Source organism: Primulina tabacum, chromosome 5 (assembly GCF_025594145.1).
Source record: "Primulina tabacum isolate GXHZ01 chromosome 5, ASM2559414v2, whole genome shotgun sequence".
In the NCBI taxonomy this organism is placed as follows: domain Eukaryota; kingdom Viridiplantae; phylum Streptophyta; class Magnoliopsida; order Lamiales; family Gesneriaceae; genus Primulina; species Primulina tabacum.
In genome coordinates this window covers 23,457,643-23,483,015 of record NC_134554.1, presented here as the reverse complement: position 1 = coordinate 23,483,015, position 25,373 = coordinate 23,457,643, and the positions used below count along the sequence as shown (strand labels likewise).

General features: G+C 36.9%; 1 protein-coding gene across 5 annotated transcripts; it reads right to left on the bottom strand.

Moving 5' to 3' along the window:
• Positions 1–4,117: 4,117 nt before the first annotated feature.
• LOC142547334 (uncharacterized protein At1g76660-like) lies at positions 4,118–8,756 on the bottom strand. 5 transcript variants are annotated; one of them, XM_075655588.1, is made up of 5 exons: positions 8,547–8,756; positions 7,396–7,521; positions 5,248–6,418; positions 4,816–4,876; positions 4,519–4,634 (listed from the first exon to the last, which is right to left on the bottom strand). In XM_075655588.1, the coding sequence occupies exons 2-4, from the start codon at positions 7,456–7,458 to the stop codon at positions 4,857–4,859; spliced, it is 1,254 nt and encodes a 417-aa protein (XP_075511703.1). In that variant the 5' UTR covers positions 7,459–7,521; positions 8,547–8,756; the 3' UTR covers positions 4,519–4,634; positions 4,816–4,856. The 5 variants fall into 5 exon arrangements, with proteins under 5 accessions (XP_075511698.1, XP_075511699.1, XP_075511701.1 ...); XM_075655583.1 differs by lacking the exon at positions 4,816–4,876 and having other exon boundaries at positions 4,118–4,634; XM_075655584.1 differs by lacking the exon at positions 4,816–4,876 and having other exon boundaries at positions 4,118–4,634; positions 7,396–7,576; positions 8,547–8,738.
• Positions 8,757–25,373: the final 16,617 nt, after the last annotated feature.

Below are 25,373 nucleotides of genomic sequence, written 5' to 3'. Positions count from 1 at the left end.
CCGGTGCTGTCTCCTGATGTTTTTTGAAACTTTTGCATCTCCTCTAGACTAACTGATGACTTGTTCCAGCATTGATCAGTTAAATTGATTTCTTATTCTTAGTATTTAACTGCTGATGCTCAACCTTTAGTCATTCATTCTTAGTCTTTAGCTTTGCAACTTCTGCCTTAAGACAAAATACTATATCTAGTTGTTCTCAGTTAGGTTCTGCATTATTTTTAGTTGGGCTCGATTGCTTAGCCTAGACTTCCTCGAATATATAGAAAGTCTCTTGTACTGATGAACCATATCATGTAGCGCAGTGGTGATATCATCTCATATAAAATCAGTTGAGCTAAAGTAAAATACCTCTTCATTGGTAGATTCCAGCTCAGCATCCGCCATGAGACACTATACATCTTTTTCATCACTCTCACTGGTGGAACATTCTGACTCGAATGAATCCAAGTTAGAATATTCCCATTTGACCTTACTGTTGTCATCCACTAGAACTTGTTGATATGTTCTTTTCCTGAATGAATTCTTGTCATCCTCAATCCTCTTCTTCTTGTCATGAGATCGGTCTTCTTTGTCAATTGGCCTTCTCTCATCCTTCTTTGTCTTAGGGCAGTCAACTATGAAATTACCGACTTTCTCATTATTGAAACACGCATTGTTTTCATCAGTGGACTATTTCTTGTAATGATTGCATCTGCTTGGTATTTGAAATTTGTCTTGGTTCTTCTTTAGAAACTTTCCAAATTTCTTCACAAGCAATGACATCGTATCATTGCTTAACTGCTTGGCTGACTTCTCTTCAGAAACAAAATTTATCACTGGATATAGCAGCCAGAGCCTTCATTAGTTTGTCAATCTATTCCCTATCAATTCTCTCAACTCGAATTCAAATTCATACGCCTTAAGATGTGCGAACAGATCATGTAGTTTCAGCTTGTTAAGATCTTTTGATTATCTCAAAGCCATGGTTTTAACATCTCAATCTCGTGGCAGTGCCCTCATTATTTTCAAGGCTATTTCACGATTGCAACACTCTTTTCCAAGAGCAGCTAATTCGATTATGATGTTGCTCTTTCTTTCATCAAAGTCTAACATTGACTCACTATTCTTCATCTTAATGTTGTCAGATTTATGTATTGTAACAAACAGCTTGTTCTCTTTCATTTGGTCACTACCCTCAAACAACTTGATTAGTTTCTCACATATGTCTTTGACAGTAGAGCAAATCTTGATTTTGCTTTCACTCCTGTATCTTCCAAAAGAAAAAAAGATCTCTGAGAGTTGTTTCCTGAATCCGAAAGAGAGGTACTTGGGTTCTCCCAATAACTAAAAAGTGTATCATGCCTGAATCTAACTGGGGTTCGCGGTGGTGGAGGAACTGGATCGGAAAAAAGAGGTGTCTTGTATAGAATATCTTTAGCCACATTTTGTAGGTTGAATTTCTTCTTGTCTTCACTGGTCCACTCTATTCTCGGCTTTTCAATCATCAGTGGAGCACTATCAAGGATGACAATGGCAGTAATTGCTTTCATGTTTTTCATTGGTTTGTCCATCACTAAGTACCACATATCATCGTATTGTGCAACTAAATGAGCTTGCATCCTGATCTTTCAATAGTCGAAGTCCTCTTAGGAGAAAAGGGAAATCTTATTGAATGAGGCCATTTGGATTTAGTGTTCAGAGACAAGAATTAACGCTATCTGATACCACTTGTTAGGATCGGAGATTGATTTAGAGGCGGTGAATAAATAATTTTAACAAATTCTGATAATATTTTGGTTGGGTTTTGTAATACTGAAATGAAATTCTCATCAGTTAGGTATCAATAAGCTAGCAGTTAGTTGGGTGTTGCATGGAAATAAGCTCACTGACACGATTTGAACACATAAATGACTTAAGTATTAACCAGTTTTGGAAAGTGAACACTTGTTTCGTAACATCAGTAAAATGTTGTTGCATGTTGTCTCATGTACGTACTTTCCATCCATTTGGCAACTCATGGTTATATTCCTTCCAAACAAATCCCCGGAAACTAGTATTGCTTTGATCATTGCCAAGTGCAAGATTGATGAAAGCATTACACGATGCCTTTGCGAGGTGTTCATTTTCGGTCTTTGTTAAATGTCTCTTTATGATGCCTTCACCCCATCATCAGAAACAATCTTCTTCTCTTTCTTTTTTTTTTTTTTTTGGTTTTGGAGGAGGAATTTATTGAGATTTTGAGAGAATTGAGTTTGGTTGAACATAAAGCTCAACATTTGGTCATCGGAGTATTGAGAATTGAATTGAGAAGAATTTGGTGAAAGGATATTGATACATTCCTCCATAGATTCATTTCGTATTTGGATGGAAAATGAAATAAAAGATGAAGAACCTTTGATTTTTGAAATAAAATTAGAAGAAATTGTGATTTTTTGAAGGTGTAAATGATGCCAGTTTTTAAGAGTATAGTTGAATTTTCATCGTAAGGATTGCTATATCCATTGCACGCACATCCTTCCGTGTGGTTTTTCCTCTCCCTTTGGAAGGGCGAGTGACTCACACGGGCACGGAATAAACGCTTCTGCGTGCATCTTCTGCCCATTGAACGTACTTTAATAATTCTCTACAGTTGCTTCACAAGTAGGCCCACTTAGATTAGGGGGTCTTGTCCCTCGGTTCTTACCAATCTTCGGTGTGTAACCGACATCTTGTTAGCTGCAACTAAAACTATTATCAGAAAGACAAATATAATGGCACACCATCTATACGATTTATTTTGTATGCGTGGAAAAAATGAGCTAAGATTTTAGAGAGAGGGCATGGGCAAAGCAGGCACATCAAAAAATGGATTCGATTAGTGACAGTGGAACAATCCATGCAACAATCTATTTGTGATGGAAAAAATTCAAATAAAAATATGCTTCGATATAAGAGATCGACCCGAAGCAAAATATGATGAATGCCAACAACTTTCACTTGTTACGAGTAGATGGCCGGCCCTTGACCTGTTGGGTTGGGTGGTTGGGTTACCAACCACCCTCTGTCATCTCGGTATCCGAAACAAATGCTCTACTCAAAGTTTTAAGGATATCTCAAATTCTATTTTATTTTGACATTAAATGGTAAAATAACGCAGGATTCACGCTCCAACCCTGAGCCAATGTTGGTGGCGCAACAATTGTAGATAAAATGATTTTATTATTGAATTAAATTGCCTAAATTTTATTTTATAAATATTTATCTTTTATATTTATATTTGAAAAAAAAATTATATATATTGCTTATTTAATGGTAATAAAATTATAACATGAATTAACATTTAATAAAATAAATAATTATGAAATAAAATAATTTTTGTAAATAAAATAATATGAAATATTAAAATATATTAATTTTAGAGTTGATTGATTGACGAACAATTTTATATTTGATGTAAAAAAATTGTGATATTTTGAAATTAAAATTGCACTTAAATAATGCAAGAAGATTGCCTAAATATGACCTTATACCAAACAAAATTTTTAGATCTTAGATTTTGCTCCAATGTCATAGTAATTTTTTATTTTTTATTTTAATTGAGTTTCGAAAGCTAAAGCTACTGCCATTCGCACCCCAACGTCATCTTTAAATTTTAATACATTAATTTCATTCGGTATGTTAGTAATAATTTCGACTTTTTCACCAATATTTTTCGATTTTTTTTCTCAATAACTCCTACACGTAAGTCATCTTTTAACCCATTTACCTATTATTTTAAGGCTAGAAAATTGATTTATCTAAAAACCTTATTTTGTAAAAAATCATAAATAACCAAACAAATTACTTAAAAAAAACCTAAAAATACGCTATACATGAACACGAAATAATATTTATACATTGTGCTACGCAAACAAAGCATGTGTTGCTAGTATATAACAAAAAGCACATCTAAGAACCAAAATAAAGAGTAGATCTCTTGTGAGACGATCTCACGAATTTTTATCTATGAAACAGATCAACCCTACCGATATTCACAATAAAAAGTAATACTCTTAACATAAAAAACAATACTTTTTCATGGATAACCCAAATAAAAGATTTTTCTTACAAAATATGATTTGTGAGACCGTCTCACACAAGTTTTTGTCCAAAATAAAACTTGGCAAGCCATTTCAAGTACCATTTAATTCCAACATTTTCTTAGAAATTTACAAGCACAAGTTTCATACTCTATTCCAAGTTACACATCTTACATGCAGAGAGTTTGGCCAAGAGAGTTTCTTATTCTATTCCAAGATATATATATATTACACGCAGAGAGTTTGGCCAAGCACATCTTCAAAAGTTGCATCTTCTGTAAAAGAAACCCACGGTGGGATTAGACTCGACAGCTTCAAATACATACAAAGCAACGGTTCCTACACATCCCAATCATAATATTCATGCCAGGCCATGCAAGTAATCTAAGTTTTCCCTGCGACTACGACCTTCTCTCAAGCTTCGCCCTCTCCGGTACTCGATTTCTGCGTCAGAATTTGATGAACCAAAATGGTGTTTCCAGCCAACTCTCGAAGCGCCAGTATTAGCAAATATGTCTTCATCGTCACCAAGTATTTGGCTACCCGGAAATCTACGCCCAGACCTGTCTCCAAATCGTTTTTGTTTTTGGACTGGCTCTGGGAAAGTAACAAAAACTAACGTCATTCAATCATGAAAAAATATGAATCCAAGAATCCAACATATGGTAGAAAACATACATCCAATTTTTCTTACCAAACTAGGGATTCAACCAGGTCAAAATATATACTATATTTGGTTTCATTTTCAGATAGAGAAAAGCAAAACAACCATTTTCACCTTATTTTCAATTATATTTTTCGAACACATTCCATCTCAGTTCAATCTTCACATGTTGTTCCTACATAATCATTACATTCGAATCAATTTTTCACCTAGACATAAAATTCAAGCTATTACTTTATTTTCTAACCCAATAAGATTTCAAATTTTAAATGCCCCACTAAAATTTTAAAAGAACAAATAACCATCAAAATCCTCCATGATGTGCACATACAATAGAAAAGTCTCCTTTTTTAAAAAAATTATTTCCAGAAACCCAATATAAAACCAAAAATTTCCTAGTATTTTAGGGAAAACTTAATGGTCAGTGCACCATAAGAAAGACTTTCAACGCTTTTATATGTTTCGAACTTTAAAACGAACAGCATATATGAAAATCGGGTGAACTATAGGAACAGCATGTACGAAAATTGGGTAATGATAGTTCACCTATACTATTATAAGACCCTGACACCTCAGAAGGCACTCCATCTGTGCGAATCAGTCCTGCTTTACTGATCTGTGGACTAGGAAAGTCTACTGGTCTTTCACCTGTTTGTGAACCTTTTGCAGTTACAGTCGAAACATTTTCCTCTTCCACAGGCTTGCTTGAGGAAAAAAGTGTCATGCTGAAGGTTTCCTCTGATATGTCAGAAATCTCGACATAATTAGTTGTAGTGATGATTTCATCGGCACTGAACCCAAAGGACGCCCTGTAAGCTTCTGGTTCTTCAGTATCAGGTGGTTTGCAAGTTTTGTTCTGCCTACTCTGATGTACATTCACACCATTTGTGTAAGCATCCGTATCTCTTGAGATGCTTAGCCTACCACCAGAATGAGTAAATGATGACTGGTCCACGTAGAACTGGGCAAATGTTTCCGGACAGAAGAAATTGGAGTCTTGATGCGGCTTAGAGACACCAGATGCTTGAACCTCAAACCTGCCAGACTCTGACTTTGCATATGAAGTTTTCTGCGAAGGAATCGAAGGATCCCATTGAGGGGGAAACTCCCTTTCATTAAAAGATGATGATAAGCGATCATCAGAAGTCCTCAAAACAAGTGATCTGAGAGCACTTGCAGGACTTCCGGGATAGAGTGAATAAGTTGATTGCATATCATTTGCAGTAGAATAATTGGTCTTATCGGTGTTTTTTATTTTGGAAGAGGATGAAAGGAAATGTGCATAGGGCACATCAGGAGAAGATGGAGTGGTTAAATGTGCCAACTCTGGCGGTGGTGTTAATGGAGCTGTAGATGGCTCAGTTGTGAAAGTTGAAAATACAGGTGGAGATACCAGTTGTGTCTCATGTGCATATGGACCTGTAACATACATGGTAGAAGAAGGGCCTCTGGGTGAATTGGCGGACAAGAAACAGTTTGGTGACTGAACAGTAGATGGGAGTGCAGAATTTGAGAAAGAAGCAGGTGAAGATGGTGGAGCTAAAAGTGATAGAGCAATTCCAGTAGTCTGATTAGGCAAGCCACCAGGTTGATGTCCATTTGGCTGATTTGCTAAAGCATTGGCATCAGAAATTCGCGAAGCAGGTACAATACGCTTTCCACCTTGTTGTTTGCGAAAACAAGATAGTCCACCCAAACAACCTCCCCACCTCTTTAGCTGTCAATAAAATAAGTTGTCAGCCCAAGAGTCCTACAAAAAGGTTCTTAAGCTGAAATTTTTTAGTAAGAATTTATTGACACGACATGGGAACTAAAAATATTCACATACATTGGAAGAAGACACGAAAACGTAAATGTCCTTAAAAGCAAGAATATTTTTTAGTGTGTGAGACCATAACTTGTTTTAGTGATATACACTTATCATTATCAATAGAAATATGGTTTTCTTTTTTTCAGTTCACAATGATATCATAACTTATTTTAGCACCTACATGACGCCATAAATGAGATTTTATTCTCAAGTTGCTAAAACTGATGGATTGATAGTCCTGTGTAACCACCATCCCCATGGTTACTGCTATCACAAGAATCTGAAATCATATCGACTCCTTCTCGACTTTATATAGTCCCCCCCCCCCAGAGCATCCCCACCCCTGGTATAGGTGGTGCAGCCAAGGTCAGATTCTCACATATGATAGGAAGTAGGTCCATATGGATAACTTCTCGAATGAATGACAAAGGAAATTCAGTAACCAAAATAAAACCACTCAATCATTAGTCTTTTCATTGCGGCCAAAGGGCCCTCATCCTATCCGATTCTGAGCAAATCGGTAAAGTAAAAAAAAGGTTAGGCGACTCCCGGTTTTCCATCAATCTCTTCACTACTTCAACGGACGAGAAGTGATGAGAGCATGGGCCGTGATCTAAGATATTAGTCATATCCATAATTTATTTCAATAAACAAGTACTGAACGATATATAAAGACTCTAGGAAGGACATATAATCACAACCATATTACCAAAACTGATAAGAATAACAACAAAATTACATCTTACTGTAAGCCTGGAATAACAACAAAATTACCAATGACCTCGCAAAAGGAGAGAAAATATGAATGCAACGAACTTCTTTATGCGAAAGAATGCAAGTATTATAATGAAAGTAGAATCTTCTAGATTCATGAAGCAACATACCCGAGGTGTCGATGGTTGCTGCTGCTGCTGCTGCTGCAGAAATCGATTCTGATCTGACGCCATAAAGAATTTGGTGTGTAGAGTCCCACAAGCTAAACTTCCACACCTGTAAGTTTCTGGCACCACCTGATGATTTAACAAAGAGCAGTTTCTTTACCTTCCTTCTGTGCACCAACCAAAACTAAAATAACACGTGACATCTCAGAAGAATCTTACATGTTCAGGCGTTTTGCTTGGCAAATGGATTGAATTTAAAAAAAAATATAAAATCTGACATAACAATGGAAGACTGCCTCATGAATCACTTGCATACATAAGCTAGCAAATACAAAATTGGGGTAGCTGCAAACGTAGTCCACGTAAATAAGCTACAAGCAAGTACATAAAAAGTTCTTTCTTTCAACCAAGTCCTAACGGGGTCGATTTCAAATTATATTTTTTCAACCTCCTCTATATTTTGCACAACATACGGGGTCAAATATAAGTGGTATGCGATACCAATCTGTTATATTTTAGTTCATATATAATAATATTATAATATAATACAGTTTATTTTACATAAACTATTACTTCAATTGGTAGTTTCATTAGAAGCTCAGATATCTCCCATTCCCTCCCATCACCGTTCTTGGAAATTGTCCTCTGTTTTTGTCAGTTCTTGGAACCGATAAAAAAAACACACACACACACACGATTTTCATCTGTTACTCAAAGATTTATCATTTTTGTTACCAATTAGCAGAAAAATGGCCCCACTAAAAATTATACAAAATTATAAAAAAATTCAAGAAGATTCACTAATTCTTTCGTGGACCAGTGAGCGAGTGATGGTCTCTCAAATGACCATATCGATAGTGGCAAAAAAAAAAAAAAAGAACAAATCCATTAGTTTTATATGCAAATCTGCAAACTTCACTTCCAAATCTAAATAAATTTAATGTCTCCCTTAACCCATCCCCCAACTAAACTACTGGCTCACAGTACCATTAAATCCGAAGGAATAAACAACGTAAAAAAAAACCCAGTTCTAAAATAGAACTGAAAAGCTTAAAAAAACCCATTAAAAGAGCACACCAAAATAAAGAACCCACACCAAAAAAATCACTATAATGATAAGCGAGCAAAAACAAAATACCGTAAAAATGCGGTACCTGAAACGAGAAAGAACTACATTTCCATGAAGCCTGCTAATGGGAAGAACAAATGAGCTCAGAGATCTGCAGAAATCGAGTGGAAATCAGGTGGGAGTAGAGTAGGAAAAAAGACTCTGTTCGCTTTTATGCTTTGTGAAAGGGAAAGCGATGGCTAGATCTAATCTGCAATCTGGTCTTTCTTTGCTGCGTTTTGCTTTTCTAATGGTGAAAAAATCATCGTTTATTGTATTAATTCATTCTCGAACAAATTATATAAAATAACAAAATAAATAAATAAATAGGAACATCATACGTTAATTCTCCAACTTGATCATATTTTTAATTATCGAGTCGGTAATATAAATATAGAGTAGATTTTTTGTGAGACGATCTCACGATTATTTATCAGTGAGACGGGTTAATCATACCGATATTCACAATAAAAATTAATAGTCTTAGCATAAAAAGTAATAATTTTTTATGGATGACCCAAATAAGAAATATGTCTCACAAAATACGACCAGTGAGACCGTCTCACACAAGTTTTTGCCTATAAATATATAAAAATAAATATAAAAATTGTAGTGGAAAAAATGAGGTATTTTTTTTAATATTGATTAATTATTTTTTTAAATAAAAAATAATGGAACAAAATTATTTTAGTAGAAAAATATGATAAAACGAATTTTCATGGTTAAATAAGCTCATTATTTTTTAAATCTTTTAAGATATATATGGAGACTTTGTCATTAGGGGGGAATAACATGTGGCGGCGCTTAGTGGTATGTAATTAATAGAATTGCAATGATTTTGGAAAAACATAGGATTCTTTCTATCTATAAAATATAACAATTTTCGATTCATTAATTTTTTTTTTTCAAAATCTCTGATTTTCTCGTATTTTATGTATTTCTAATATAATTTATTATTTGTGAATATTATATCATTCTTATTAAAATGATTTTTCATCTCTATTCTTATTTTTTTCTAATATAATTTATAACACAAAAAATTTTGTAAGATGGCTTCACGAGTCAATTTTGTAAGATTGATCTCTTATTTGGGTCACCCATTAAAAATATTATTTTTATGGACATAGAAAAATATTACTTATTATTGTAAATATTAGTAAATTTGATATAATCTGCGAGACTATCTCATAAAAGACCTATTAAATTTATAAAGTACAGTTTTGTACATACATTTTATGAAATTTTTAGATTTTATCAAACTTTTCCTTTTGAATTTTATTCTCATATATTTTAAATTAATAATTTCATTAACATATAAAATTTTAAAAAACAAAAGACTATTTAAGTTTCTCCTTTTTATTAATTTCCAAAATCAAAATTAGTTCCAAATAAGGAAAACTACTAGTAATTCTCTATCTTCAAACATAATTTTCTCCTCACTCTGTATTCCTTCAAATGTTTGTTTGAGTCTCATAATCTTTTAAATTTTCGAAAAATATCCACAAACTTCATAATTATGATATGTGACATTATTACACATATTGAATATGTTCTTAAAGGCATATAGCTCATAGACATGTAACTACATAAGCTTTCCAGCCTATATATCATTTTTTCAGATTATTGATTTTTTTATATATGGTTCATCATGCTTTCAGATAATAAATTGGACAGTTTACCTCTTGGATCGGAGTGTTGTTAGGTTGTATCAACCGAGTTATTAGACTGCTCCTCATAGTCCAACCACACAGTCGCAACATGTGGTTCCTGAAATAGATTCTTTCGAATGCACCTAGCACAACTTTGTTTCGTTTCATACCTCCGGGTGTATAGTGAAGTGGTTCACTTTGAAAATAATACACGAGAAGGCAGCAAGCCTTGTTCTTTTTATTCATACATACGATTTATTAATACATAGTAACCTCCAGTAGAGGGGGAGGAACTTGCTTAGCTACCTTTAATAGCCGGAATTACAACACAAATACAATAAAGGAAAATGTTACAAGTTTATTTTGAGAGAAAAATGAAGATGTTGAATGATGCATTCATCTTCCTTCTGCCTTGGTATTTATAGCAGTCTAGGTGGATTTGAAATTCGGACTCCAAATTTTGTGAATTATTCTGCTAGTTGTAACCGAGATCATCTTGTGAGTGGTGGTCCTTTCAACAACTAGTTAGTGACTTGTCTTTGTGGGTGGTTGAGTAATTCATCTTCCAATAGTTAGTGTAATCGTCTTTTAATGGTGTTTCATCCTCCACTAATGGAGTTGTTGGATCACATACCTACTTTATCTTTGTCAGGGAATCTTAAGCTTTTGTATGTTCTTCAAGAAAATTGTTTTTTTTTTTGTGGACCATCACTAGTTAGACTTGTTTCTGCATTATGCTTTCGATAAGATCTTGCGCGAAAACCTTTCCCGAATTCTGGCTCCTTATGATTCTGGTATTCTAGGCAGATGTTTTATGACCAACTTCCCACATGGGTCATGTGAGCCTTTTCCTGCTGGTTTTGGTGTTGTATTGAAAAAGTATAATTCAATAATATCTCATCTGGACAAATAGTCATTGTTTGTCCTTGTCTCATGTACATCTTCCTAAATCCACTTAGCTAATCCTAAAATTTTTGGGAAGTTGAGTTATGTAGTATAAATAGAGGCAAGAGTCCCAAATTTATACCATGTCTTGACCTCTTTTGGATATGAATTTGGTTTCATCTATACCCTATGATATTTTCCTACTACATCAGCCCAGATTGTGGCTGGGTTAATGCCTATTCTTATTTTCAATTTCTCTCAGTTCTTTTGATATACCTAAAATAGAGAAACTGTAGATTCACTAGTATCCCCTTAGATTTACCATTTTCTGTATGAGGTCTAAAATTGGTCTCCCCCTCTTCAATCCTCGAGGTAGAGGCTTGACTTGAAAACTCGATATAAAGATCTGGAGCTTCAATTTTTTTTTTTGCCGACTCATCTGGAGATTATCCCGACTTAACAATTTTGCTAGAGGTAATTGAATCCCCTGCTACAAGTATAGAGTCATGTGCTCGAAAACTCTCTATTTGGAAAAGAAGTGGCTTCTCAATGCCTTGGAGGATAGACATTTTCATTACAGACTGTAGCTGGATATAATCTTGTAAACATACTGTAATTCGATCAGAGGCAATTCTTTTCGGCTTGTTGTAGCCTACCCGCAACTTCTATATTTAGGGCGAGCTTGTTAAACTCGTTTTGAAGCATTTCAAGGTGTTGGCTAAGCCATTTTGTGTGTTCTCTTGTCCACATAAATTTTGTATCTTTTTTCAGTAATGGATTAAGTACTTTTTAGTGTTTTTCTAGGTTCTTAATAAAAGTCTCATCAAAATTAACTGTAAGGTACCGTAATTTTACTACTTGAAATTTGCGGAAAAATTTAAAATTTTTCTTAGATAAAAGGCGAACCTTCAAAATTCGATAAAATAAATAGTACGTCCCAAAAGTAGTTGCGAAAAAAAGATCAAAAATAAAGTTTGACAAAAGTAGTTTAAATTCTCATATCCAGTAGCCCGAAATCAGAGTTATTGAACATTTTCATAAAAACTAAAAACTTGGGCGGTCCTCGGGTCTAGCCACCTGCTCAGTCCAAGCCTGCTCCTTGGTTCCCAACCCTCGTCTCCTCGAAATCATCATCACCTGCATCGATCAAGTCTAGTGAGTCTAAAGACTCAACATGTATAAACTGGAAGTAGCAAGTAATACGTAATAAAATCACAGTCGACTTCAAAATATTACATACATACTTGAACTTGGAAGTGCGTATAAAAGCTTGAACTTACATACATACATTGACGTGCCATAACGTGAAACTTTTCTTAAACATGCTTGTATACTTGTACATACATGAACATACATAAACTTCATCATTTTGCGTAGAGGCATGTTTCAAAGCAAGTGAGCCAGAACATAAATCGCCTGATCAGACTAAACCACAATACTGGGCTGACAGGGACGAATCCACTGCTACATACGTGAGATCCCCATTCATGCTTTAACGGGTGGATTGGTCCCCGTTCATGCTTTAACGCTTTTCAATCTTGATCTAAACCCGTTCTTGATTTAGCGGGGTGGATTGGTCCCTGGTCATGCTTTACCGCTTTCCAATCCCATACATTATTGGTCACAAGACATTTAGCATACCTCAAAAACTTGAAATATTTTCTTTGCACGTCAAACATACTTACTTGGCGTTGAGGAATTCGTTGGATCTCGCTTGGGGCCACTGCTGCACATACTAACATGAATTCAACGCTAAAATTGCATAACTTAGACGTGGGTATTCGTACTCACCACTGAATCAAGTAAATAACTTATGACATTCTAGATTACTCGGGGCTTGACCTCGTTTAATTGTCGTACTAAACCATGACATAAAGTCCCAATTCGATCCCTAAAATATTTTCCAACGACTGGAGTACACTGGACCCCGTGCACCCCTCCGGGTCCGGGTCTGTGTAGGTACTATGAAAGCATACTCGAAAAGAAATGAGGACAGGGACCCCGTGCCTAGGTCCGTGTAGACTCTGTAAAAAGACACTTTTGGATAAACAAGGGCACGGACCCCGTGCCAGAGTCCGTCGAAGGGTCCGTGTAAGCTCGGTGAAAGTAAACCAACGGGAAATCATGTATTCAAGGCTTATTTCTCCTAACTCTATCATCCCGACCATAAATCGACACCTCTAGACATCGTCCTAGAGTGCTAGAACACTCATTTAAACTCAAACAAAAGTTCCGAAACAACGACGTCCAACTTACAACGCAATACAACTCATAAACACGAAATTTGACACCAAAATCAATTCATACGATTTCTAACTTAACCAAGTGCCTAAAGACACGAAACGAAATACCAACATACATCCTAACATCATTCTCGGTATACCTAAACGCAGCAATGATCACCCATCGATGGCCAACAAAGCCTGCAACAAGAAAATCTCAAGAACACATCAATAACATAATTTTTCAGAAAACGCAGTTTGAGCAGTCCCACGAAAATGATCTTAACTCACTCAATTATTATCCAAATATTTCAAATTTTATATCAAATCAAAGGTATCAAAATTTTCTACGATTTTTATGTTGAAAGTTTTCCCAAAATCGCGACCGAAAAATCGCAGTTTTTAAAAGAACAGTAAAAACGAGATTTTCAGATCCAAAAATGTTCAAAATGCGATCTAAACAATTTCCGCTCAAACTTTACACTTCACACATGTATTTTAACGCATAATAAACATCAAAACACATAATATGACAAGATCGATGCAGAAATAACAGAATATACGTGGCTTTAAATCCTTAATGTTACCGAACGATGACACCGAAGCGGGAAGGATACGAAAAACGATCCGGGACGAACGTGACACTATTTTCCTTGAAGAAAAGGGACGAAAATCCCTGAAATTCTTGAAGAGGGAGGGGCGGCTGCTACTAGGGCTAAGAACCCTAACTTTTCTCTCCTCTCAAATAATAAAAATCTGAAAGTATGTGTGTGTGTTTGTGTCGTGTGTTTGTGTGTGTGTGCATGTGTTTGGGTAGTGGGGAGGGGATTAGGGATGTTAATTAGGATGTGTGTTTGTGTCGTGTGTTTGTGTGTGTGAGTGTGTGTGTGCGTGTGTTTGGGTAGTGGGGAGGGGATTAGGGATGTTAATTAGGAAAATAATTTGCTTAATTAGTAATTAACAACTAATAAAAATGCTAATCTACCTATAACTTTAACAAAATCCCTTAATTTAAAATAAGGTGCACAAGAAATAAATATTTAAAAGTTTTAAAACTCCATAATTCCTAAATAAATAATTTAGGCGTTAAAGATGCTTAAACTTAACAAATTATTTAAAATGCCCCAACCTCAACTCAAAATAAAATACCGCATAAAAAAAATTGCGAAACTCGTCACCGGTCTCTATTCCTCGATCCCGCCTCGAATAATCGCCTAAAACATAAAACTTGAAACACATTTTTAACGTGCATCACATAAACATAAATACTTTAAAATAATGCATTTAAATAATTTATGCACCACTAAGACTCATTTTAAAATTAAATAAATGCTTTAACAATTAAATAAATGCATGAGATTTACGTGTACTGATTTTAGGCTCTACAGTTCCTCTCCCACTTATATAAATTTCGTCCTCGAAATTAAATCTTACCAAACAGTTCTGGGTAGCGATTCCTCATCTCTGCTTCGATCTCCCAAGTGGCCTCCTCCACTGATTGATTCAGCCACTAGACTTTGACCAACTTTGTCACCTTGTTCCGAAGTCTGCGCTCCTGTCTGTCTAGGATTTGGACGTGTCTTTCCTCATATGATAGGTCTGGAGCAAGCTGTAACGGTTCATAGCTCAACACATGCGAAGGATTTGCTAGGTATTTTCTCAGCATCGAGACGTGGAACACATTGTGTATCCCGGCCAGATTCGACGGGAGGGCAACACGATAAGCTAGTGTCCCAACTCTGTCAAGAATCTCGAACGGTCCGATAAACCTCAGACTCAGCTTGCCTCTTTTCCCAAATCTCGTAACACCCTTCATGGGTGCTATCTTCACAAAAACGTGATCGCCTACGGCAAACTCTAGATCCCTCCTCCTCTTGTCAGCATAACTCTTTTGGCGACTCTGGGCGGTCCTCATTCTGTCTCGAATCTTGACCACCACATCTGCAGTCTCCTGAACTATCTCCGGACCAAGTTCTTATCTCTCTCCGACTTCATCCCAATGAATCGACGATCTGCACTTCCTCCCATAAAATGCCTCGTAGGGAGCCATACCTATAGATGATTGAAAACTGTTGTTGTAGGTAAACTCCACTAGAGGTATTTTATATTCCCAAGTCCCCTGAAAATCGATCATACATGCTCGAAATAAATATTCCAAAATCTGAATCACTCGCTTAGACTGGCCATCTGTCTGCGGGTGAAAAGCTGTATTGAATAGCAATTTCGTCCCCATGGCTGCGTTTAAGCTCTTCCAGAAGGATGACGTAAACCTCGGGTCCCTGTCGGACACAATAGAAACTGGGATTCCGTGCAATCGAACTATCTCCCTGATATAGAGCTCCGCATACTGCGTCATGGAGAAAGTCGTCTTCACTGACAAGAAGTGCGTTGACTTAGTGATTCGATCCACTATAACTTAAATAGCATTGGATCCTCTGACTGACCTCGGCAATCCGACAATGAAGTCCATTGTGATATTCTCCCATTTCCACTCGGGGATAGGGAATGGCTTAAGCATTCTTGCTGGCCTCTGATGCTCTGCCTTCACCTGCTGATAAGTGAGACATTCAGACACATACCGACAGATGTCTCTCTTCATACATGGCCACCAATACATAATATGCAAGTCTTTGTACATCTTGGTTCCTCCGGGGTGAATGGAATACGGGGATGCACGTGCCTCTGTCAGAATATCCTCTCTGATCGATTCGACACTAGGCACCCACATTCTACCTCTGTATCTCACAATACCATCAGACACTGTGTAGAGTACACTGCCCTTGGCCTCATCTTTTAGCCTCCATTTCTGCAACTGCTCATCTGAAGGCTATCCTCTACGGATTCGGTCTAGCAAATCAGACTTGACTGTCAGATTAGATAATCTGGAAGCTCTGCCCTTAGGATAAACCTCTAACCCAAATATCTGAATCTCTGACTGAAGAGATCTCTGTACTGACAGTTGTGCTATTACTGCAACTTTACGGCTCAAGACATCTGCTACAACATTAGCTTTCCCTGGATGGTAGCTAATTTCACAATCGTAGTCTTTTACCAACTCCAACCACCGTCTCTGTCTCATATTCAGCTATTTCTGCGTGAAGAAATACTTGAGACTCTTGTGATCGGTAAATATCTGGCATTTCTCGCCGTACAAGTAGTGTCTCCAAATCTTCAACACAAAGACAACCGCTGCTAATTCCAGGTCGTGAGTCGGATAGTTATTCTCATGCACCTTCAACTGCCTGGAAGCATAAGCTATAACCCGACCGTGCTGCATCAACACTGCGCCTAACCCGAGCTTAGATGCATCGGTGTATAACACAAAATCCCCTTGCCCAGATGGCATGGCTAACACTGGTGCTGAAATAAGAGCTTGCTTCAAAGTATCGATGCTCTTCTGGCACTCGCCGCTCCACACCGAACTTAGCATTCTTCTTGGTCAGTGAAGTGAGTGGCACTGCTATCGACGAAAACCCTTGAATAAACTTACGGTAGTAACCTGCTAAACCCAGAAAGCTGCGGATCTCTGACGCATTCTTCGGCTCAACCCATTCCTTAACGGCTGCCACCTTTGCTGGATCCACCTCAATACCACTGCTAGATATTATGTGACCCAAGAAGGCTACCTTCTCCAACCAGAATTCACACTTACTGAACATCGCAAATAACTTGCGACTATGCAAGGTCTGCAAAACTATTCTCAAGTGCTGAATGCTGCTCCTCATGGCTCTTAGAGCAGATTAGAATATCGTCAATGAACACTATGACGAATTGGTCAAGGTAAGGCTGAAATACTCGGTTCATCAAGTCCATAAAAATAGCTAGAGCATTCGTCAGTCCAAACGGCATCACTAAGAACTCGTAATACCCATACCTGGTCCTGAAGGCTGTCTTATGAACATCTGCATCTTTCACCTTCAGCTGATGATACCCCGATCGAAGATCTATCTTACAGAACACTGTGGCTCCCTGCAACTGATCAAACAAGTCCTCGATCCTTGGAAGTGGGTATTTGTTCTTGATCGTTACCTTGTTCAGTTCTCGATAATCGATACACAGCCTCATGCTCCCGTCTTTCTTCTTTACGAAGAGTACTGATGCGCCCCATGGTGAGAAACTAGGGCTGATGAATTCTTTGTCTAGAAGCTTTTGAATCTTCTGCTTGAGCTCTAACTTCTCATCTGGAGCTAAACGGTACGGTGCCTTAGAGATTGGCACAGTGCCTAGCACAAGGTCAATAGAAAACTTCACCTCTCTCTCTCTGGTGGAAGGCCTGTGACGTCAACCGGAAATACGTCAGGAAAATCCCTTACTACTAGTACATCAGTTAATGACAGAGTGGGTAAGTTAGGTGTTGAAATAATGCTGGCCAGGAAAGCCTGACACCCCTTGGAAATAAGTTTCCGCGCCTGCATGCACGAGATCATGCGAGGAAAACTCCTCCATCTAGCTGGCTCAAAGAGGAACTGCTCCATACCCAAAGGTCTTACAAACACCGACCTTTTCTGGAAGTCGATAAGAACTCTGTTCTTCGTCAGCTAGTCCATTCTCAGAATGATATCAAACTCTGGCATCGGCAACAGAATCAAACCGGCATACACTAGGTGGACTTGCATCTCGAGATCGATGTCCCTGACCACGCTAGTAGCTGACAATTCTTCCCCTGATGGGACTGTCACTGAATAGCTCATGTCGAGTCCAATAGACTTGACGTCCAGGTGACTAGCGAATGTCTCTGAAATAAAGGAGTGGGTGGCTCCTGAGTCTATAAGGGCCTTCGTGGCTATTCTCTTTATGAAAATGTTTCCTGAGAGATGTTAGCACAACACAAAACTTATCTCCTCAAAATTCTAACCTTAATCTTAGGCATAGAAGAATTTTATATCGCATGACACCCGAAAATATTAGTAGCACACTAATAAATTCAACTGAAATTCCAACACATGCATAGCAAAGTAATACGCTGCTTAATTAAATAGTTTACCAGTCAATAATGTCGTGTCTGGGTTCGCCACCTGAGCATGCATGGCGAACACTCTTCCCTGGGTCGGCTGCCTCCACTAAGGGCACTCTTTTAGCATGTGGTCACCTGCTCCGCACTTGAAACATTTGCCCGACCCATACAAACATTGTTCCGGGTGCTGGCGGTTGCACTTCGGGCACACCGGGTGCTCTCCCGGCCTCTGTATCGCCTTCTGCTGTGGCATAGGACCCTTGTCCTTGGCGGTCCATGATAAGGTTTCATTCCTGGCTGCCCCTGGAACGGCCTCTTAAACTGAGGTCGCTGCTGCTGCTGCTGCTGTGGAGCCTGATAGGGCCTCTTGCCCTGCCTGTCAGCCTCGATATCCCTCTGATCCTGCTTCCGCCGCCAAGGCTCTAGATACGCCAATGGCATAGGTAGTAGGACCCGAAACTCTCACGTCGCGACGCAAGATCAACCACAAACCGTCCATAAAATGCCTCAGCTTCCCTTGGGCATCATTAGCTATCAAGGGCACAAAATGACATCCCTTTTCGAACTTCCTCACGAACTCAGCTACGCTGCTAAATCTCTGTCGCAATGAACTCCCTGGTCAGTCTAGATCGTACTTCTTCAGTGAAGTACTTGGAGTAGAATACCTCCTTAAATCCACTCCACATCAGTGTTTATAAGTTAACTGACACTAATGCACTATCCCACCACAGTCTGGCGTCTCCTGCCAGAAGAAATGTGGCACACCTGACTCTATCTACATCAGTCAGTTCCATAAAGTCAAAGATTACCTCGATGGACTTAATCCATCCCTCGGCTATCATCGAGTTAGTAGTCCCCGGAAATTCCTTTGGGTTCATCCTCCTGAAGCTCTCATATACCGTCTCTGGTCTGGGCCTAGCCCCCGCATCGACTGCAGCCTAGTTCCCCGCAAACTGTGCGAAGAACTGAGTCATTCCTGCAAGCATCTGTGCTTGCATATCTGGCGGTGGAGGAGGTGGAGCGTCTCTCCCCTCCTCTCGAGTCTCTCTATCTAGCTTCTCGGTTAATTATGTGTCTAGGAGGCATACTGTTCCAACAATATACCCAACACGTAAACCTCATATGCATAAACATGATATCAATAGTATAAGATGCACGTAAATCGAACTTAAAACATGGACATGCTGAAATCATGACTTAATGCTTAGTACATAACATAACTCAAAACTTTAAAACTTACAGACTTGAGGTGTGACTTCGTGAGCTTCTTGCGACTAGCAGTAAGGCATAACCCTTTACAAGAACACGGCTTTGATACCAACTGTAACGTACCGTACTTTTTACTACTTGAAATTTGCGGAAAAATTTAAAATTTTTCTTAGATAAAAGGCGAACCTTCAAAATTCGATAAAATAAATTGTACGTCCCAAAAGTAGTTGCAACAAAAGATCAAAAATAAAGTTTGACAAAAGTAGTTGTTTAAATTCTCATATCCAGTAGCGCGAAATCAGAGTTTTTGAACATTTTCATAAAAACTAAAAACTTGGGCGGTCCTCGGGTCTAGCCACCTACTCATTCCAAACCTGCTCCTTGGTCCCCACCCCTCGTCTCCTCGAAATCATCCTCACCTGCATCGATCAAGTCTAGTGAGTCTAAATACTCAACACGTATAAACTGGAAGTAACAAGTAATACGTAATAAAATCACAGTCGACTTCAAAATATTACATACATACTTGAACTTGGAAGTGCGTATAAAAGCTTGAACTTACATACATACATTGACGTGCCATAACGTGAAACTTTTCTTAAACATGCTTGTATACTTGTACATACATGAACATACATAAACTTTATCATTTTGCGTAGAGGCATGTTTCAAAGCAAGTGAGCCATAACATAAATCGCCTGATCAGACTAAACCACAATACTGGGCTGACAGAGACGAATCCACTGCCACATACGTGAGATCCCCGTTCATGCTTTAACGGGTGGATTGGTCCCCGTACATGCTTTAACGCTTTTCCAATCCTGATCTAAACTCATTCATGATTTAACAGGGTGGATTGGTCCCTGGTCATGCTTTACCGCTTTCCAATATCATACATAATTGGTCACAAGACATTTAGCATACCTCAAAAACTTGAAATATTTTCTTTGCACGTCAAACAAACTTACTTGGCGTTGAAGGATTCGTCGGATCTAGCTTTGGGCCGCTGCTGCACATACTAACATGAATTCAATGCTTAAATTGCATAACTTAGACGTGGGTATTCGTACTCACCACTGAATCAAGTAAATAGCTTATGACATTATAGATTACTCGGGGCTTGATCCCGTTTAATTTTCGTACTAAACCATGACATAAAGTCCCAATTCGATCCCTAAAATATTTCCCAACGACTGGAGTACACGGACCCCGTGCACCCCTCCGGGTCCGGGTCCGTGTAGGTACTGTGAAAGCATACTCGAAAAGAAGTGAGGACACGGACCCCGTTCCTAGGTCCATGTAAGGGTCCGTGTAGACTCTGTAAAAAGACACTTCGGGAGAAACAAGGGTACGAACCCCGTGCCAGGGTCCGTCGAAGGGTCCGTGTAAGCTCGGTGAAAGTAAACCAACGGGAAATCATGTATTCAAGGCTTATTTCTCCTAACTCTATCATCCCGACCATAAATCAACACCTCGATACCCGTCCTAGAGTGCTAGAACACTCATTCAAACTCAAACAAACTGCTCCAAAACAACGACATCCAACTTACAACGCAATACAACTTATGAACATGAAATTTGACACCAAAATCAATTCCTACGATTTCTAACATAACCAAGTGCCTAAAGACACAAAACGAAATACCAACATACATCCCAACATCATTCTCGATATACATAAATGCAGCAATGATCACTCATCGATGCCCAACAAAGCCTGCAACAAGAAAATCTCAAGAACACATCAATAACATAATTTTTCAGAAAACGCAGTTTGAGCAGTCCCACAAAAATGATCATAACCTACTCAATTTTATCCAAATATTTCGAAATTTATATCAAATCGAAGGTATCGAAAAGTTCTACGATTTTTATGTTGAAAGTTTTCCCAAAATCGCGACCGAAAAATCGCAATTTTTAAAAGAACAGTAAAAACGAGATTTTCAGATCCAGAAACGTTCAAAATGCTATCTAAACAATTTTCGCTCAAACACTTCACACATCTATTTTAGCGCATAATAAACATCACAACACATAATATGACAAGATCAATGCAGAAATAACAGAATATACGTGGCTTTAAATCCTTAACGTTACTGAACGACGACACAGAAGCGGAAAGGATGCGAGAGACGATCCGGGACGAACTGTGGCACTATTTTCCTTGAATAAAAGGGACAAAAATCCCTGAAATTCTTGAAGAGGGAGGGGCGGCTGCTACTAGGGATAAGAACCCTAACTTTTCTCTCTTCTCAAATAATAAAAATCTGAAAGTATGTGTGTGTGTGAGTATGTGTGTGCGTGTGTTTGGGTAGTGGGGAGGGGATTAGGGATGTTAATTAGGAAAATAATTTGCTTAATTAGTAATTAAAAACTAATAAAAATGCTAATCTACCTATAACTTTAACAAAATCCCTTAATTTAAAATAAGGTGCACAAGAAATAAATATTTAAAAGTTTTAAAACTCCAAAATTCCTAACTAAATAATTTAGGCGTTAGAGATGCTGAAACTTAACAAATTATTTAAAATGCCCCAACCTCAACTCAAAATAAAATACCGCATAAAAAAAAATTGCGAAACTCGCCACCGGTCTCTATTCCTCGATCCCGTCCTCGAATAATCGCCTGAAACATAAAACTTGAAACACATTTTTAACGTGCATCACATAAACAAAAATACTTTAAAATAATGACTTTAAATAATTTATGCACCACTCAGACTCAATTTAAAATTAAATAAATGCTTTTAACAATTAAATAAATGCATGAGATTTACGTGTACTGATTTTGGGCTCTACATTAACAACTCCTAAAAAGCTTTGAAATTGAAATTTTTTATTTTTTTTAGTATGTTTGGAAAATTTTACACCTTTTCTACTATATATTCTTGCAAAATTATTCCCAACTCATCGATTTCAATTCCGAAAAATTCAATCTTTCTTGTAGTGATGACTGCTTTTTTCAGATAAACTCAGTCCATTTTTCTTACAAACTTTGGAGAAAATATTTAAGTGTTTTTATCTTCTTCCATATTTTTAGATGTTATTAAAACATCATTAGTATAAACAAACATGTATGCAAAATAATATTTAAATATATTATCCATTTCTTTGAAATATATGGGGTGAATTAATCAATTTTATTTGTAAAAATTCCCAAGTATAAAGGCATTGTGATGTGGAGAAAGCAATGAATTTTTACTTCCTTCTTCTATTCAGATTTGATAAAATCCAGACTTACAATCAAATTTAGAAAATATTTTACGTTGCATATACAGTTAAACAAATGTTCTCTACTCGGTATAAGATACCCGTCAACTCAGAGATTTTATTAATATATTGATAGTTAATAACCAATCTGAGTTTGTTTCTTTTAATCTCACCATGATTTCTTACTAGAAAACTTGGACTGCTATATGATGATTTTCCTTTTTTTATTAGTTCAAGATCTAAATGTTCATTAATAATGATTTGCATATACTTTTGATCAAATATATTTATCGGGATAGGCTTGTATATGAAAAATTCATACTATTTGTCTTCCTTCATTTTAAGGCTGGCTTTGAATTGATTTTTATCTCACCATGCCAAATGATCTTCATTGTAATTTTCTTTGATCTTTTCTTGACGTCGTCTAGGGATACTTTTGATTCAAACTGCATCATTTTAGTGTAGATCTATCTTGAGGAATTCTATTTATTCTAGTCGGATGTCCTTATCTGCTCTCAATTGGAGCATTGTTTCTCCAAACCATCTAGAATCTTTCATTTTTGGGTTCAAAAGTTTTCCTTCGTCACCACACTTGCTGCGAAACTGGATTGACAATTTTCTGTAAAATGTATATCTTAGTTTTTGGACTTTGACTTTGTGATCATATCGTGTTGTGGGCACTAATCTTCTAATCTCATTTTCTTGTGTATAGGACTTCAACATTTGTAGGAAATTGTTTTCAAACAGAATGTCAGCTCATATAACAAGGAAATAAATCGGTGGTGTTTTTACTTTGCACCACAATATTTGTACAGCACTTCTAATTAATATTTCTATCATTTTAATCTTTTTACATAATATTAAGATTCGTTTAGAGAAATCTCGTCCAGCAATCTTAGGTAATTTTTCTTCTAATTCTTTTGGAAAAACTTATCTTTTTGTTGTACAGATTTCAGCCCCTGAATCAGTATAAGCAGCAAAATATTCTGTTTTATATTGTTTATATAACATCCCTACTAGGATGTATATCGAGAATGAGCTTGTGATAACTAGATATTCCACATTCTATCCTCTTCTATGAATTCTATTTCATTCCCTAGTCATTTTCAAGGTTTGCGCTCCTCGGAAAACTCTAGTCCAGGAACCAATTGATCCGATTTTTCCGAATATTACTTTGATGTGAACTTCAAATTCCCCAATATTAGTCATTCATTGGTAAGTTCATATTATAGGTTGTTCTAAATAGTATATACTATTACAAGAAAATTGATTTATTTGTCTTATAATATCAAATACTATTTCGATTTCCCTCAGTCCTTCTGGATATCTAAGTTTTCCTATTGTTGAAAAAGAAATGTGTTCTTGGTTGGACTTCTTGGATAAGTGTTTTCCCCCATCTTTGACTTGTTATTATTTCTCCTTGAAAATATAATATTATTTGTTCCAATTTAAGACTTTGATTCCTTCGTAGAATCAGTTTGTCTTGAATCTTGATAAATGTTTCTTGTATTAAAGGAAACTCAATTTTTTCTGGATAAATTACATGAGCAACTTTTCTAAATATTTTTGGCATTTCAATAAACTCATTTGTAATAAACAATTTGGAATGATGTGACTAGATAGAACATGTAAAATTTCATAGGTAATATAATATGATCTATTACTCTCTTTCATCAGCATTTGTTCTTTGAAGTTTTGATACAACGTCAAAACTCGGCTAAAATATAGATCTGTCAAGTTGTAGGCAATTCTTGGATAAAGTACTCCTACAATTTTTCATGCACATATATCGTTCTTAGTATTGAATGTTACTCATTCTTTTGTCGCATATAACAATATCAATGGGTGAATATATTTCTTGTTTAAAAGTGACTTTTATCATAATCTGGATTGCTCCGATATGAATCCATGATATGGTTCATGCTACTTCTATCTTGCTTTTTTGTAATTCCTCTTTAATTTCTTCAGAATAAATTAATTGCATCTCCATCCGGTTTCTCGTAAGTTCTATTGGATTGTCGTTTCTTTTCTTGAAACTTTATAAATTAGATTATTCTTTCTGTTTCTTAAGCCAATATTTTCTAATAACTCTTTTACATGTCCTGTAGAGAATATATATCTATAGGCCATTATTTTCCCTCATGATCTTTTGGACCATGTTATGAGATATTGTTGTCTGGATAAAAAAAAACTATACAAATCTTCATGTGTTTCGTGTCGAAACACTTCGTCTTCAGCCAGATTTCGATTTTATTCCATCAGATTCTTCCTGACTTAAGACTTTCTCTTTTTCATATATACTTTCGTTTGAGGAAGTATCCTCAAACTGGTATTCTTGAACAATATATTAATAATAAAATGCTTTTTCAATATCATCTTGGTAATAAACTGCTTCTTCAACATTCGGGATCGGATGAAGCATTTTATTCCCCTTCTATCATTTTCAGGGCAATTGGTCGAAATGTGACCTCTTGCTCTACACGTGCCACAATTAAAATCTTTAAAAATTTCACTAGCTCGGGTGTGAGATCTTCTGAAAGTTTTATTTTTAGGTGTTCTTGTCATGCTTCAATATGTGTTCAATACTTGGGATGACATCCTACTCCTTGATGATCCACTTCTCTGCCTAGATGTGTAAGATCTGACATTTTTTCTAGACCATACTATTCATAGGTTTTCAAGAACTAATTCCACTTCTTCCACTCTTGATATAAGGGTGAGATCTGAAACTCTTTCTTTTCTGC

What these genes read in the sequence shown, in the direction of transcription:
- LOC142547334 (XM_075655583.1), bottom strand. Translation starts at nt 7,458, where the DNA reads ATGGCGTCAGATCAGAATCGATTTCTGCAGCAGCAGCAGCAGCAGCAA. An exon ending in AGCAACCATCGACACCTCGG is followed by an intron (nt 6,419 to 7,395) that starts GTATGTTGCTTC and finishes TTTTATTGACAG; the next exon opens with CTAAAGAGGTGGGGAGGTTG. An exon ending in AGGGTCTTATAATAGTATAG is followed by an intron (nt 4,635 to 5,247) that starts GTGAACTATCAT and finishes TTACTTTCCCAG; the next exon opens with AGCCAGTCCAAAAACAAAAA.